General features: G+C 43.0%; 1 protein-coding gene across 3 annotated transcripts in view; it reads left to right on the top strand.

Annotated features, from left to right (window-relative positions):
• ntrk3b (neurotrophic tyrosine kinase, receptor, type 3b) overlaps positions 1–16,721 on the top strand; it is a 164,496-nt gene that overhangs the window by 119,176 nt on the left and 28,599 nt on the right. For all 3 annotated transcript variants that reach the window (XM_056413123.1, XM_056413122.1, XM_056413124.1), the window contains one exon: positions 11,681–11,869. In XM_056413123.1, coding sequence (XP_056269098.1) covers positions 11,681–11,869 — 189 coding nt within the window. The remainder of the gene's footprint in view (positions 1–11,680; positions 11,870–16,721) is intronic.

Genomic DNA, 16,721 nt, shown 5'->3' with positions numbered 1-16,721 from the left:
ATTGACGCTCATATCACCATCAGTCCTTTGATAGATATATCCATCCCTCCACACATTCATTATCTGCCCCGCGGTGCATTATATGTGTTGCTCATCGAAGATTGAGGGAATAAATACATCCTGTTCTTATGGAAGTGGTGCCCTTGCAGCGGCAAAAAGAAGATGGACGTCAGCTCGCATGGCCATGGATCATCATACGGCACACCAGACTCCTCCATAAGTGCTCGGATGATTGGCGTGTAGTACAGCAGCCAAATCACATAAACACATTTGGGGAACGCCTCAGCATCCCTCGCTATTATTCTCATATATCTATACCTGGTGATTTCACTCCAAAGACAACTTTCGGTGCCATCGCTGCCATACACTACTTTGTGTGTCCTTTATGTAGCGATTCGACAGAGTAAGGAGGTTGTGATAAGGCAGAGGAGTGGGGAGGTGGATAACATGACATGATGTAGGGTTCATTGGCGGGAGACATATTCAGAGGGGGGGGGGGGGGATCTGGGGGTCCTCCCCCAGGCATATTTGAGCATAATTTCCTACACTTTGATTAATTTCAGAAAAACACAAAATGTAGCCTCTGGCTGACCATTCAAATATATATGAATAAAATGCAGTAATACATCTGTTTTGCTGTATAGCAACAACTTCGCTCATTTAATGGTATCTCTGCTGATTCAACACACATGTCGGTATGATTTACTCTTCCTTCCTATTTAGTTTTTTCTTAGTGACCTCTTTGAATGTGCATGGGGCATCTATTCACATAAATTATACATGATTTGTTTTTAATAACTTTTTTTTAAAACTGGATTTTCAAAACTCATTTGTATTGAATAAACATTCCTGCTGAGGTTGAACATATATATGTGGGAGAGGGATCCTCCTCTGTTGCTCTCCTAAAGGTTTCTTCAAATTGTGTCCCCGGGAAAGTTAATTTTTTATTTTTTGGGAGTTGTTCCTGATCCGATGTGAGGTCCTGGGACAGGGATGTCGTATGTGTACAGACTGTAAAGCCCTCTGAGGCAAAATTTGTAATTTGTGATTTTGGGCTATCGGAAAAAAAATTAATTGAATTATTTTAAGAAGTTATTATAATATAATATATATCATATTTGAGGAAAAAATCATAACACTTCAAGAATAAATCAGGGCAGATCAGGTTGAGCACAAGTCGGAATTCATTTCAATCATTTATTTATTTTTATAAACAAACATTGGGTGCTCAAGCCCACTCAGAGTTCTATTTATGGATTTCCCAGCAATTCATCATTTTATTGTCCAGATTGGAAGTGTGGGAGAAAAGCAGTCAAGAGCCCTCGGAGTACCGAGAGTAAACACACACCACACAGCAACAAAAAGTCAAGGTCCTGTGTTAGCCTGACCTTAACCGCTGAGCCACTGAGCGGCCCTACGGACCCCTGGTCGTGGACTTCGCTGCATTGTTTGACGCCTACTTCTCATGCAGCTGCTGGTGTCATGCTTTACGGGAGGAATGCGATAAAGAAAAAGGTAGACGGTGTACCTGCCTGCAGAAAAGCCATTACCCGGAGCTCTTTAATCTGTTCTTGCAAAGACTGGTTGATGGCTGCGTGAAGAGCCGGGTCCTGTAATAATGTGGGAGTCCCAATCCCCCGGGAGTAGGCTCACAGCCAGAGGCAGGAGGAGCTCTAGACTCTGCACATGTTCATCTTCTTTAGATAGGGCACTTGTTTGTCGTTGGTCTATTTCCTCTACAATACCCACACTTGTTTGATTGGTATCCGGTATGAGACCTGATCCTCAATCTGGAAAACTATGGGCTGCAGCTGAGTGATAGATTCTAGAATCCCAATGTAATGGCAGGCATTCACAAACATAGTACACAATTGTACCATATATTTTTCTTCTTCTCCTTCTACTTCTATTACAATACTACTCTTCCTCCACCTCCCAGGCAAACAAATGTGTCGAGTTGAGAAGCCTCCGATGGAGAGAGGTAGTTGTGAGAGAACTGAGGCAGCAACCAAGACCCCTGGGGCTTCAAAAACAAGAAAGAAGGAAAACGCAGAGGCATAAAGAAACAATTGAGAGCGATGACGGGAGTCTTTTTAAAGCTGCTTTAAGTGAAGTTGAAACAACAGTATGCTCAAGTAAAACATGCCGATAGAGCAATTTAGATTTTGAACAGATGTTGCTGTCATTTTTGGAGCATTTTATTGTCTCATCATTATTGGTATGATTGCAAGTATTTTGATTCACTTTGGAGACACCTTGACAACAAAGGCGAAACAGTGGCGAGAAAATTAAGGCAAGTGACTGCATGAGACACGGTAAACAATAGAACTGATCGATTGATATCCCACGGTGAATCAGGATGTTGATTGTGTTTGTGTGTGTGTGAATGAGACCGGTTAAATGCTAAGAAAATGGGAGCTGATTGCACCCGAGTGCACAAAAAGTGGTTAATGATGACCTTAATGTGCTGACTCCAAGCCCTCACAGATTGCTTGCCTCTGTTACCTCGACCATCTGGGACCCCAGCAAATGATATACATGCTAATAAGTAAGCTAAACTAAGACGGAGAACAAGCTAAACATCAGCAAGTTAGCATCATCATCAGGGAGCATGTTAGACCGCTGATGTTAGCACCGCTGTGTCTCAGAGCCGCCTCACAGAGCCGCCAGCATGGCTGTCGGCTCTGAGGCTTGTTTTCCTGCAGTGTTCCACATATACAGTATATAACAGTGAAGAGTGCACTGCCCCTGACGATTTTTGCAGACAAGCTGGTTTTGCCCTTTGGATTTCAAGTTTCCCTTTTATGTTCTCGGCAACATTCTTTTTTATTCTCTTGGGAGCACAAAGAAGGAGATGTCTGTCTAGCTACCGATCCAGCTATACACATTTATGGAAAGGGAATTATTCAGGTTCAATGCTGCCTTTGAAATCAATTTGATGATATACTGTGTGTCTGTTAAGTAAACCCCTCCCACAATTCCAAGACATTTCTTACCATAATCTATGACATTGGGAACAAAATATTTTCAGCCCCTCTGACTTTTAATCCCCCCCCCCCCCCCCATCCCACCACTTAAACTTTCATCCCAGTGGATTTGTGGACACATTACCATGCGGAGGCTTCAGCTGCACTGATGTGCACAGTCATCAAGCCGTTCTGTGGGCTGCAGTGGCTGAATGTGGCACTCCTTTGTGATTCTTAATGCAAACTCTGCCAGATGCTCGACGCTGGGGAATCGTTTCATATTCTAATTTCATGATGAAGAAATATAGCCGTGGAGTGTGCGGCTGCTGCTGTGTTTGTCCTTTGTTTTGTGTGCGTGTGCGTGTGTGTGTGTGTGTTTGTGTTTGCATGGCTGTTGCCTTGAGTGCTGAGTTTATGTTGGAAAGTAGTTTCCGTAACAACGCCGCCACAAGCTTTTCATTTGGCCCTTTCTGATTACATTTCTGCGAGAGAAGAGTGAAACCCCAAATATTGTTGCGACTCGCACAGCTCCAGATATATTCACACATTTATTTTTCAGTTTATTCTCGGGTGCGTAACATGTAATACTGGGTCCCAGTTTCTGGTAAGGACCCGTGCTGTGTCGCGGTCGCAAATCCGGAACAGATCTGTCTGCCGTGTGATGTCATTTTCCATCACTTTTCAGACTTGTGTAAAATGACTTTGCCTGTCTTCAGGGAGTTTACAGAGAAATGTCTTGTCAAGATATAAAGGCTGATAGGGCACAGGGAGAACAGAGTCGGAATAGCAATCTCCCTGTTTTGTTGTATTATCATTCTGAGCATCACGATCACAGATGGACACGGCGACGCAAACTCTAATTTGCTCGCTGCTGTGTCATTGCAGATAATGTTTGGCGCGGTGCCGGTGCCGAGTTTTAGAGGACGTACGAGTGGCTTCACATGCAATGACTGATGGGTTTACAGCAGATATCGGACGCATGCTTATTGTTGTCTCGACTCTGGCTGTCCTTCCCATCAGTGGTCGCCGTTATTTACACCACGATAAAGAGAGAGCACATTGAGCCATAAATTGTACATGGCCCACGTTGCTGAGGCGCATAAATAACAGCTGTCATGGCATTCAATATTTCCCAGTTGTTCACCATCAACTGGAGTTGAGGCAGCGGGCGGTCCGAGCCGAGCGTCACCGCGCAGTGGCCGCTTTTTTTAATGCCGCTATTTTGGATGCCGCCCACGTGCGCTGCTGTCACACGTCCCCCGTGCTCGTCTGCGTGTGGGAGGTTGAGTGAGCCGGTAGAGCCCATTTGTCAGACGCGCCTACTACATGTCTTCTCCAGCGCGGGGAGTAATCGTCTGAGCCGTGCACGTAACCGTAAGGTTTCTTCACACAATAATGACATTTCGCAATTAACTGGCCTTTTTTATTTAACACTCAGTGTGTGGATTTTTAAAAAAATAGCTGCGACTGAGCAAGCAGTGTAGTGGTTCATGTGAGGTGACTAATTAGTTTGTCTTGGCATCAGAAGTTTGTAGGATTGTGTGCTTTGTTGGCCGGTTTTAAACAAACAGTTCACCCTAAAATCAAATGTACATATCTTTTTCTCTTACTTGTAATGATGTTCAATCTAGATTGTGTAAGTTGCCTATTTTTGGAGGTATCGGCTATAGAGATGTCCGCTATCTCTTCAATATAACCGGAACATATGGCACTTGGCTTGTGGTGCTCGGAGCATGCAACAGCAAAGTTTCTTTCCAGATATCATGACCCGGTTACTCAAGATCATCCCCAGACCTTGATGTGATTAGTTTCATGTCGGAACATGTTTTTTATTGGCAATTCGAGTACAACAAGCCGAGTGCCATCAATTCGTATTATATTGGCGAGGAGATATCTGCAACTCACACCAAAACCTAGATTGATAAAAAGAAAAAAGCTATGTCAGTGGAAGTGTATGTAGGCTATTTGAATTTTGGGCTGAGCTGTTCCTTTAAGATGTTACACAATGTCTTTTCTGGTTTCATTTACAGCTTAATTTCAATGAATTAGCCTGCTGTGTAGTCAATGCAATGCTTGGCAAAGACCACCTCTGATAGTTTCATTTAAAAAAGGTGTCACGTCACGGGCTGTCCCTAGTGCCGTCTAGGGTGGGGCAGTGCAAGGGACAAGTAAAAACAGGCAAAATTGCAAGGTTTAAGTGAACGGGAAGGTTTATTCATTCAAACAAAAATAAGAAAAAGTCCATTGCTCAACAAAAAGTGTCCCGGGGGAGAAAAAGGTTCCTTAAACAAAAACCTATCTTTAAGCAAAGTCCACTTAACAAAGTCCTCCTCTTGTTCATTCTCTTGGGCTTGTCTTCGTCCTGGAGGCCCTTCCACTCCTGGCTTGTCCAGCTCCTTCCCTCTTTCTGCTTTCCCCTCTGTCTCCTCTTAAGCTTCCCAGCCCTGCCTCAATTAGCTGTCCTAAACACCTGCAGCTGGGTGAGTGGTGAGGCAGTCTGGGAGCTGGAGTTTCCGCCCGAGCGGCCATTTTGACATGTGGCCGCTGTACTTGAGTGGGAATGTAGCGTCCCTCCACTACCTGGCCCCTTGTGATGCCACAAAGGTTTAAGCCCTATGGCAGTTGGTAGGGATGGGCATCGAGAACCGGTTCTGTTTTAGAACCGGTTCCCAGTGAACCGATTGTTTGGGATCGTCAGCCAAATTCTTTAACGGTTCTGCTAACGGTTCTCTGTGGTGTTGCGCATGCGCAAACTTTTTTAGTTTCTTCTTCAGACTGCAGCAAACATGGCAACTAGGCAGAAGCGTTCTAAAGTTTGGCTCTATTTCACACGACAAAATGACAACTACGCCACTTGTAACGTGTGTAAAAAGTCTATTTCGTCGAAGGGAGGAAATACAACAAATATGAATCAGCATTTGAACACCGCATGGAATTAAATGACAGGAACGTCATGTGTTCAATGCAGCAGCAGCTCAGCTAACGTCGGCGCTTCATCTCTTTCTGTCCAAGGTAAACTCCTCAAAAGTGATCACAACCACTCACTGTGTGACGCAATTTGCCTTTATTGTGTGTAGTCGATCAAGTTATCTTCTGTCCCTTCGTTTGAAGCATACATTTGAGATCCGGCATTGGTCTCCCATTATTGATCACTTCACGTTTGGATTGAAAGTCCAGTTTTGAGAAATGTTTGATCGTAACGGTGTTAATGATCGGAGGGCGTGTGTTATCAGCAAACGTTCGCGTTATCGTGTTAACCCATTATTAAACTGAGCATATCAATTTTTAATCCATTATTAAACTAAGCATATAGCTACGCTAGCTTAGCTATAGAATCTTCCATTTTCAGCCCCCTACATTGAGGCAGAGGTCGTGTTTGCCTCCCCTCTTAATGTGGCTTTATGTCAGCTCAGCAAATTCAGCGATTTTGTTAGTGCCATTTGTTTCATTGTGTAAACCAGCTTTCACTATATAAATAATCTCCATTGCCATCCAATTTAGCTGATGACGTTCAGAGTCAGACCGGTTCAGAGGCTGGTCGTCTGTCTGGGTCACAGGCTACAGCACGTCTTGTACACCTCCAGCCCATCTGAGAGAGTGTTCTCCACGGCTGGAGACACAATAAGTCCTGAGAGATCGCGTATCCTCCCGGAGAAAGCAGACATGCTTATTTTTCTGCACAAGAATTGTTGATGATCCATACAATTGATGGTTGCACACTTGGTATTTGCCACTGCTAGTTTCATTTTTGGCAGCTCAGTTCATATACCCTTTAAAAAAAAGGAAGGAGCACTGTAATTTCTAGGAACATGTTTAAATTAAACAGAATACATTTTATTTAAGTTATGTAAGTTTTATTTTAAGTTCAAGAGGAATATGTATACATGTTTTTGGTTATTTAATTTTTTTTAAATGTGTATGTATACATACTGTATATGGTGTGTGCAGCATTATAGAAAATTATATAAAAGAAAATTAATGTAAATAAACCCGTTAGTGCTCTTTTTTTCATCCCTTGCCCAATAAGAATCGATAAAAGAATCGATAAGGAATCGAATCGATAAGCAGGAATCGATAAGGCATCGGAATCGTTAAAATCTTATCAATTCTCATCCCTAGCAGTTGGTCCATATGGTGTTTCCTTCTTCACAAGCATGATGTTTGCCTTGATTTGAATGTTTTCTACGCTTCCAACGTAATTTATACATAAATTAATATTTAATTTGTTTCAAAATCATCATTAAGTAGAAGCTCAGCCTTGCCTCAGTAAGTTATCCTTCCTGTGTTCTCTTGTTCATATTACATGTCCTCAAGTTAACGACAGTCCTAATTAACTAACTTTGAAAGGAATGTGTGAAATAACTATCACATGGTGGTAAAACGGAAACAATCACACTTCGCACAGTTTATTCCTCACCACAGGGAACAGCCCACAGAGTCACCCGCTGGCTTTTTTATTTTGTATTTTTGTCCAGAGAATCACCTTCAGCCCTTCCTTTAAAAGCAGAGACACAGACAATCAAGGAGGCTCACAACAACCCCTGTCGAGTTTTAGTCCAATGCGGTATATTTTCACATATATTTATTCTAGTAAAAAACATACTGTGCAAAGAGAAATGAAAGCTCTGTAATAAATAAACCCAGACGCTGTTGTGAAAAAGAACTCCTCAGCAGAGAACGAGGAGGAACAATGGGATGTGGACATTCTAATAACATATATTGCACCAATGAAGAGAAAAATGCATAAATAGGGACCCATGGTGTGATGCATTGAAGCACCCAAAACAGATCCGACAAATATGGTCCAGCACCAGCAATTTTAAAAGCAGAGTAAGTCAAAACATACAACTTAGTTAGGTTTAAAATAATGATGTAGATTAAGTAAACAACAAAACACAGGAGTACAGGTAAAGTACCGGAAACTCCAAAATCACTGAACAACACGTTTGGTCATGAACACGGGTCTCCTCGATGAAAGTCCTGTGTTTGTATGACGTGACCTCATCTTATATTATTGTCCAAGAGGAATGAAGCTGCGTCCATTTCATAGATATTTACAGGACAAAATAAATGCTTTATCCAGTCTTTTCTTCTTCTTCTTCTTCTTCTTCTTCTTCTTCACAAAAACACACACTTAACTGCTCCCCCTGGTAGATACCCTGCTGCTGAGGCTCCATTAGGTGCTTCCCGGGCAAGAGTAGAAGCACATGTATAAATAGCTCAGTCTGTGGGTGTGTCAGGGGATATAAAAAGGTTTTCTTTCACAATTGCAGGTAATTTATTGAGCACTCTTAATGTGATCATGCCCACAAGGTGACAAGGTCTGGAGATCAAAGTCGACCGTGTTTGAAAGGGGCTCTAGTTCAAAGGTTAGCATGCTCTTTTGATTCGCCACTGAGGCCCGGTCCACAGATGGACCTGCTGGCCCGGCACTCCGACAAAGCTTTAATCAACGAGTCCATTTTGAAAAACCAGGAGGGGCCGGCGCCTCTGTCTCTGCTCCTGGAGAGTAAATTAGATTGACTTTTAAACTGAGAGAAACAGACGAGGCAAATGTCAACCGTGATCAATTGATTTGGCTGGATTAGCTAATGCACTTGCGAGCCGCACCATACATGAACATAACGTGCTGGCAGAAGAACGTCACGGCAATAACCGCGGAGTGATGCCGACCGGAGTGACGCGAATGATACATAATCTTCAAGACGACGGCCCGCACTGTGATCTAAGACGTTCCCCAGGAATCCCTGAACAAAATGACAGATTTTATTTTGTTTTTATTTTCTTGCCAGTGGCAGCCGGTCCTTTGATGATCAATTGTATTCTTGGCAAGTTGTGTGTGGAAAGCAAAGAGCATGTGACCTGCTTAACACGATGAATAGAAACAACTGGATTTTACTAAATGTTGGAATGTGTATATAAGTTGAATTGATATTTACACATTTATCTTCACATCTTGTATAACATAAGACTGTTGAAACTTGAGGAATAGAAGACTTTGCGCTGGAAGAAACCATCAAAAGTCTTTAGTCAAGGTCTGAATTAGACCTGGTGGCCCTTCGTGGTGCATGGCTGAGTTTCCCTACTGTATGAACCACATTGCTGCAAAAAATGTTGTGAAGAGGTGAGATGGAAAGACTAGAAAAATAGCCCAAAGTTGTCTGATTTCATTTCCCAGTTCTCTTGAATGAATCAAAGTTAGTTTAATAGAGAGGAACTTTATTCTCAGAGAGACGGTTCGGGGGAAGACGTCCACTTCCTGTTCCAATTCCATTCTGTGCACAGGCAGCGCCTTCGAAGATTTAAAAAAAAAACCCGCTCAGGGCCCTTTCATCACTCAGTAACATAAATGCAATTTCTTGGTGGATGTTCTGAAGTCAAAAAGCACAATGTTACCTTCACTCCTCAGGAAACCTTCATCTCCCAAAAAATCTAGTGAGAGTAGTGCAGCCGTTTGGAGGGAGGCCAGGCGTTCCCCAAAGCCTCATCGATCTGGCTCTGGAGTCGGACCAGACGGGTTTTCATTCCCATTCATTATGTATTAAAAAGCAGAACATAATACAAGGATCATTTCTGAGCTATTTTTTCCCTTTTTTTTCCCTTCAAGATTTCTTTCTCCCTTTGACTCCAACTTTCTCCGTAATGATTTTATTTCAAGTGTAGTGATATTTGAAGCTGCATACTTTGAATATGTCTGTGCTGTGTAGAGGAGGATCGGAGGCATCGGCGGAGATGTAGTGCTGTAGCCAGCGGGCCACTTTGGTTGGTAGTTCCCTCCAGTGAGAAGAACCCATGCTTCACCGTGCACATTGCTCAAATAAAGTGATGCTCAGCTATGAAAACCCTGCATAAGAGCAACTGTTGTAACTAAATGTCGGCTCACATGTCTCACTTCATCACACCCGGCCTCCTCTGCCGTTCTGGGTCTATAATTTGATATGACTGAGTCCTGATTACTATTTACTGTGTTGTCAAGGTGAGCAAGAGACTCAACTCTGTGGGTAAACAGATTGACTGTCACAGCTCCAATGAATCAGCTGCTGTTGACTTTATATCAGCTCGCCGCTTCTTTCCTCCTTCCGCCTCCAAAGATTGCGGTTGTCAGAGCTGCGTGTTGCTTCAGGAACAGCAGTGACAGAACGGAGAACGGGATCACACGGGCCAACAGTAAATCATGTCTTTTGGAATTTTGATTAAGGAAAGGAATTTGGGGTTGCTTGGCAGGAATGTGTTGTATGACACCATAAATCCAACCAGCCGAGAGAGTGCCAAGGTTCTGGGCGCGGCCCGTGGTCCAATGGCGACCTGAACTTGACATGACATGTATGCATTATTTTCTCATTATCCGCGGTCCGATTCAGTACTTTCACTTTTAAATCGCCTACATTCAATACACTACATGTAATACACTACCCGGCAACTGCGTCCAACTACAGGACCTGAGTTGTGTGCCTTTTTCCTGTCCGGCTCACACTCATATTGTGGCTCCCAAAATGTATGCTCTGTCATTAAAACTTTGAGAACCTCTGCTTTACATGCAAATAGATTTCATTTTGTTTGCTAAAACAAGAAAGACTGGATGAAAGGATTTATTGATGAATCAATTCATAAACTGGGCCTGCGATGATTATCGTGATTATTGATTGATATTTGATCTTTAATGACGATAATCATTAGTCCAATCTAATCCAACCTGCCGAAGAAAAGATGCCTGTTTTATTTGATATCCAGTCCAAATACCAAAGATAGGCAATGACAAAGAAAGTAATACTATTTAAAAAGCTGGAACCAGAAACATCTTTGCTCAAAAAATGACAGAAAGGATTAACGACATATCAAAATGTAATAATTAATATTTTCATACGAACAAATGTTATGATATTCAGTTGACATTCTGCTGGACCATGTTTATGCCATCTGTCAATTAATTCAGATTTTTCTTCAGCTAACATTTTGACATAACAGAAGTTACTTCTTAGTTGATTTCATTTTGTTGTGGTTCATGTGGAGGAAACGACTGTAGATTTGAGTTCATAAGGTGGATTTCAAGAGTAACATGATGTTGTTTCTAACCTCGCATACTGAGCATAAACACTCAGTTTCACTGGCCTGTGGCGGGAAGCTGAAAGCAAACCACACATCTCCCCAATAGTTACCAATATCTCATATTTTATGAAGCTGACTTTTAAAATCTCTCCTGCAGACATTTTTTAAGATAAAAAAAAAAGAAAACTTGTTTTGAATAATGTCTGCTGGTGTTTTTTTCTCCCACAAAACCCATTTAGCATATTACAAATTATTGTAATACATTTCTCATTTATTGAAATACACAGAATCTGTGAATGCGCATATATTTTTTTACTTAAAAAATATATCAAACAAAAACAAAAAAGATATCTCCTACTTCTACATCGCATTTGTGTAAGTCGCATACTGGAACCCAATTGGCCTCCAGACTCAGAAAATCCTATCAAACTCATGCACATCCATCATTCTGCACAGTGCGATAACAACAAACACATTTCTAAATGTTTGTAGGTGGAGGGGGACAGAGTGTATAACTTTCATGTGTGATACCTGAGGGAATCTGCATTCATATTTTAGTCAAGGCGTATGTTTTTGCATGTGACAATGAAAGAGTTTTACATCAAAGTCAGATATAATTTGGACTTTAAATTGTAAAGTGACTCATCATTATTATGTCCTCCTTCCAGGTCCGGTAGCTGTAATTAGTGGTGAAGAAGACTCTGCCAGCCCTCTTCATCACGTCAACCACGGGATTATCACCCCCTGCACTCTGGATGCGGGTCCTGATGCGGTCGTCATAGGGATGACTCGTATTCCGGTGGTGGAGAATCCTCAGTACTTCAGGCACGGACACAACTGCAACAAGCCAACCACACGTGAGTCCCTTTCCATCTTCATCTTTCTCTCCATCACGTTGGCGTTTCCCTCGGTGACCATGACCACACATTACTGGATTTTATGAAGATGCAAAAGGGACCTGACTGTTATTCAAGCATGATGCTCATTGGTACTGCAAGGCACTTAAGAAAACTGTATCTAAAAAAGTATTATGCGCTGTAAAGTTAGTCAGTCAGACAGACAGACATCAAACACGTCTTTCAGATTCAGATTCAACTTTATTGTCATTGCACAGAGTACAGGTATGAGGCAACGAAATGGGAATGTCTTGATGTCTCTGACGGAGGTGACGCTATCAATGTTGGAACTGATGTCGTCAAAAACGGAGGAGGAAAAAGAGTCGATGTCCGTGTGGGAGTCCAAGGTGGCCTGGGTGGCCGATATACTCCAGTGTGTGTGTTGAAACCGGTGCTGTCGTGTAGAGACTTTATTAAGGTCACTCCCAACTGTTGAACCCCCGTCGTCATTTGCTTTTGAGTTTAACAATGATAAGAGCCACCCGGGGGCCCCCGCGGGCCCCCGGGGGCGATAGTGTAATTTAGTGTTTTCAACAGAGTCAGTGTGATCATATGGCATCAGCATCTGCTGGCTCCATTCCAGATAGGATCTATTGAGACAAGAGCAGCCTTCGGTGTACCAGCCCCTGGTGATCAGACCCCCCTCCTCCTCCTCCTCCTCCTCCTCCTCCTCTCTCCACCCTCCCTTAGGACTTGTGTTCCAGGTTTGGGAAAGACAAGACCACTTTAAGGCCTAATTACTCACAATTACATCAACTGCTCAAGAGAATCAGCAGAAAAACAACTGTGCCAGCAGCCAGCCGCAGCCCGCCGTCTGCTGCCTGCTGCTTCCTCTTCCTCGCGATACCAGGCGCACTATCTGGATTTAGCTGGGGAAAAGACGCCACTCCTCCTCCTCCTTCTCTCTGAAAGTCAGTCAGTGCGCGAGATTAGGCTTCTCCGACCCATTTTGCCCTGGATCTGCGTTGTTTAGGTCTTGGCTCGCTCTCAAAATGGCCGTCAGACAGGAAAATTGACTCCTGAGCTGTGGAGCCAATGAGAGGGAAGGAAATCCCATTTAGAGGTGATGAATAAATGACGGCTCTTATGTTTTATGAATCGCATGCATTGTTAATGTCCGGCCAGTGACTGATTTATGATGTCTCGTGCCTTGCACAGAAGATCTGTGAGCGAATCACTGTGATGAAACTTTCTCCCGTTCACCGCCGCGCCTGGAATCAAAAGTCAGACGCAAGACGACGGTGTCATGATCCGGAGTGTTTGTCTCGTTTCCTGTCTTATTTTGAAGTCCCTGTCCTCCACCTCCTGTCCCTGTGAATGTCTGCCCTGTCCCTGATTGATTTATTCAGTGTGTTTCCCTAGTGTGTCTTGATTGTTTCATTCCCTTCACCTGCCGTCAGCCACTCTTGTCTCGTTAGTGTCTCATCCCTTTTTGCCAAGTAAAAGAGAGTTTTGTGTCATTTACCTGGAGTCCTGTCTGGTTCCTCTGCGCATGCGCTCTTGTCTCACCCGATCCATGACAGACGGCGCCTTTCACAGAACGTTCTCCTCTCAGAATGCTTCGCCCTTGTCTTGTTTTTTGTCTTTTTAAAATATTTTTGTTATTCTATGTGCGTGCATCGGAATGAATAGAAAATAAACCCCCGAATCCCTCTCAAGGTCACAATGGCCGCTGCTTCCCTCAAGCGGCTGGAGAAAAAACCAAAATGGCTCCGAAAAGCTTCTGTGGATCATTTGCTGAATGTGAATGTGTTCTCTACCCTCAGGACAAACACGGACACACACACAAACAAGCAGATAAACCCCCACACACACACATACACAGACAGATGGGGAAAGGAAAAGCCTACGTGTGTCCATGTACGTGTGCCACGTGTGTGACAGGGAAAAATGAATCTGTGAATGTGCGTGGTTGTAGGCGCACGGTGACTATGGCTTGTGGGTGGAGTGGATTGGATGATATCTCACCTCGCTTTCCCTCCTCGATGGTTTGATAAGTGTCCCCCCCCCCCCCCTCCCTCCCTCAGGTTCTCTTTTGGATGCCCCATTGTGCCGCTGGTCTTGCTCAGCCCGGCTGTCCTGCAGCTTCACTCCACTCACATACAGTGCGGCGGCTTTGTTGACACTCGGCCACCAATCTATAATGTATTCATTAATTTACGTGAAAGCTTCTTATCCCGGGGAATAGCTTGCACAAACTCCCGCCCCCACACACACACACACACACACACAGTCCTCTCCCTATTGTCCGCAGTAGTCACACCAGTGTGAACACGCTCCTCCTCTCCTGGGTGGATCAGGAGGTAACTAATGGTTGGTCCCAGTCCGCTCCCACAACCAGTCTACTGCGAGTAGTAGTAGAGTTCCCATTGGTTGGGCTCTGTGCAATTTGAAACCAGATCCACCAACCATAACGGGGAGGAGGGGCGGTCCACTGCTACTGTCTGCCGCGCTGGCTTCTGGTAAAACAGCTTCATGCGATGAGCAACCGGCACGCTGTAGAGCTCACACCAGTGTTTACTGTGCCCCACCAGATGTATTATTCATGAGTGTTTGATCTTCAAATGAATATACTGGCAAAGTATCTCGGCTGTCAGGATGTGGCAGATTGCAGGGAAAAACATTATATTCATATAAATATTCTCCGATCCTAGTTGCCCTCTAGTTGAACCTGGCAACCTGCGCAAACACACGCTTGAGCATTACGGGAAAAGTGTTGTCACAGTTGTTATTCTGATGCCAATTCGAAAAGCATGAAGTGCCGCTGTTCGATTGGTTCGTCTCTTGGGTGAATCGGTGGTTGCGGTAAATAGGCGAGCCGTGACTGATTAGGACGTTCGAAGAGATCAGCATTTTTTTCTTTCTGTGAAAAAACGACAAATCCCGGGGAAATACAGCCATATTAGGGAGATAAAGGCAGAAAAGACAAAGGGCAATTATTTATCCTAATGAACGATCTATATCTAGTCGGATCCGCTGTCTCGCAGCAAGTGGCTTTGTTTTATCACTCGCTTGCTATTTTAATTATTGATGTGTTACATCCTGCTGGCCCAAATTAGACAATTGCGTGTAGCCTTTCATTATATCCATGTTATTAGGGATGTCACGTTTGGCCGCAGCTCGGACTCGACCCACTCGTCCCCACTCTGTGTTGGTGTAGCAGAGACATAATTATGCTCAAGGTGATGCTTTTTGAAGATTAACATGTTTCCAGCAGAGTCGAGGAGTGACTAATTTTGCAGCTTGAGAGCTCGGCGAATGTATGGAAATGTGGAGCAGATTGATTGAAAGGCAGTTATCATGTCCCAAGGCTATGATTGCATGAATTATGGTTTGAAACAGAACATCCCCACAGGTTAGGCAGTTCAATTCGAACAACCTTGTTGCTCAAGAAGTCCAAAATTAACTTCTTTTTCAGTTCGGCCTAGAACGGAGTGAAGTGGAAACGTCGTGGCAGAATCAGCTCGGAAAATATAATTGTTAATGAAAATAAAACGCATTCCAAACGGCAAAAAACAGGTTGAGATGGGTTTCACTGAAGAGCCCATCAGGAAAACCTGCAGACGCAGTGACAAGTGCAAATGCAACTGCCTTTTTTAGCCCATATAGGGAACAACTGCACAGACGAAGCAGTAAGCAATTTAAAACTAACTACATTACAGAGTAAATTAGAAATGTTTGCTTCTGCAAACACGTTTTAATTACTTTTGCAAAGTAGAGTGGCTGCAATAAGCAAAAATAAAAATAAAAACTCCACATTTCCGAGCTCTTGCCGCTGGAAACTGAGACCAAGGCTGTGGTGAGTCTGCAAACACGTCCACATTAGCATTTACACTGGACCAAAGAGCTGCCAATTAAAGTTGGACGTAAATGTAACACATTCTCGCGAGTGTCGACATGTTAGAGCTATAATGAATAATTTATTCCCGTCATCACTGATTACGGGAATACATTTCGTAACCCTCTTCTGCTTTATTACAAACATATTTGATACTTTCTCTTTGAGGACCAGCAGCTGCACTGAGATGTCAAATATAACTATTTTGTGTAGGTCGTCACTTTCAAAGAAAGCTTCCGTGAGCAGCAAAGGTGAAGTACTTAAAGCTTAAGTGTGCTTAATGCTTCAACTTTAATCCGGCAATAACACAGAGGTTGAGCTCAGGGAGAAGCAATTTTCAAAAGGAAATCAATGTACAATGTTATCTCTCTTCGTAAGTGTAGTGGTATGAGGCACTAAGTGTTTAATTTTAATTACATAAATAAGAAATTATTAAATTAATTATTAAATTCCGTAAAATATTGAATTTGCAATTCATAGTTGTTATTTTAATATTAAGAGTTTCATTGGAGCTACTTTGTATTACGTCATAGACTTTTTTTTATTTCGGAATGTTTTTCATAATGAAACTTATCAAAGACAGCGTTGTCACCAGTCATCCCCTCATCGGTCAGCCAATCACATGGCAACTCCCTCTCCGAAGCCAGCTTTATTGAGGCAGTTAGTTAACACATTAACAACTAATTATGAATTATAAATCACCCGACTAGCCCGTGCTGTAAACTCCTTTCATTTAGCTTAATGTGCTAACGCAGCTAATCAACCGGGCTGGTGAGATGAGAAAACGTTATTCCATTGAATTACACAATTCAATTGAATATCATTCATCATTATTTCATAATTTCTTATTTATTTAACATTGAAAATATTGGGACTCTGTATCTCTGGACTGATATGTGGATGACTGTGTGTGATAGATTCATGTTTAAGTTACCCTAGTTTAGCCAGGATTGGGTGTCTATACACACAAGGCCA

The sequence above is a fragment of the Pseudoliparis swirei genome, chromosome 4 (genome assembly GCF_029220125.1).
Source record: "Pseudoliparis swirei isolate HS2019 ecotype Mariana Trench chromosome 4, NWPU_hadal_v1, whole genome shotgun sequence".
In the NCBI taxonomy this organism is placed as follows: domain Eukaryota; kingdom Metazoa; phylum Chordata; class Actinopteri; order Perciformes; family Liparidae; genus Pseudoliparis; species Pseudoliparis swirei.
This window is presented reverse-complemented; position numbering and strand designations above follow the sequence as displayed.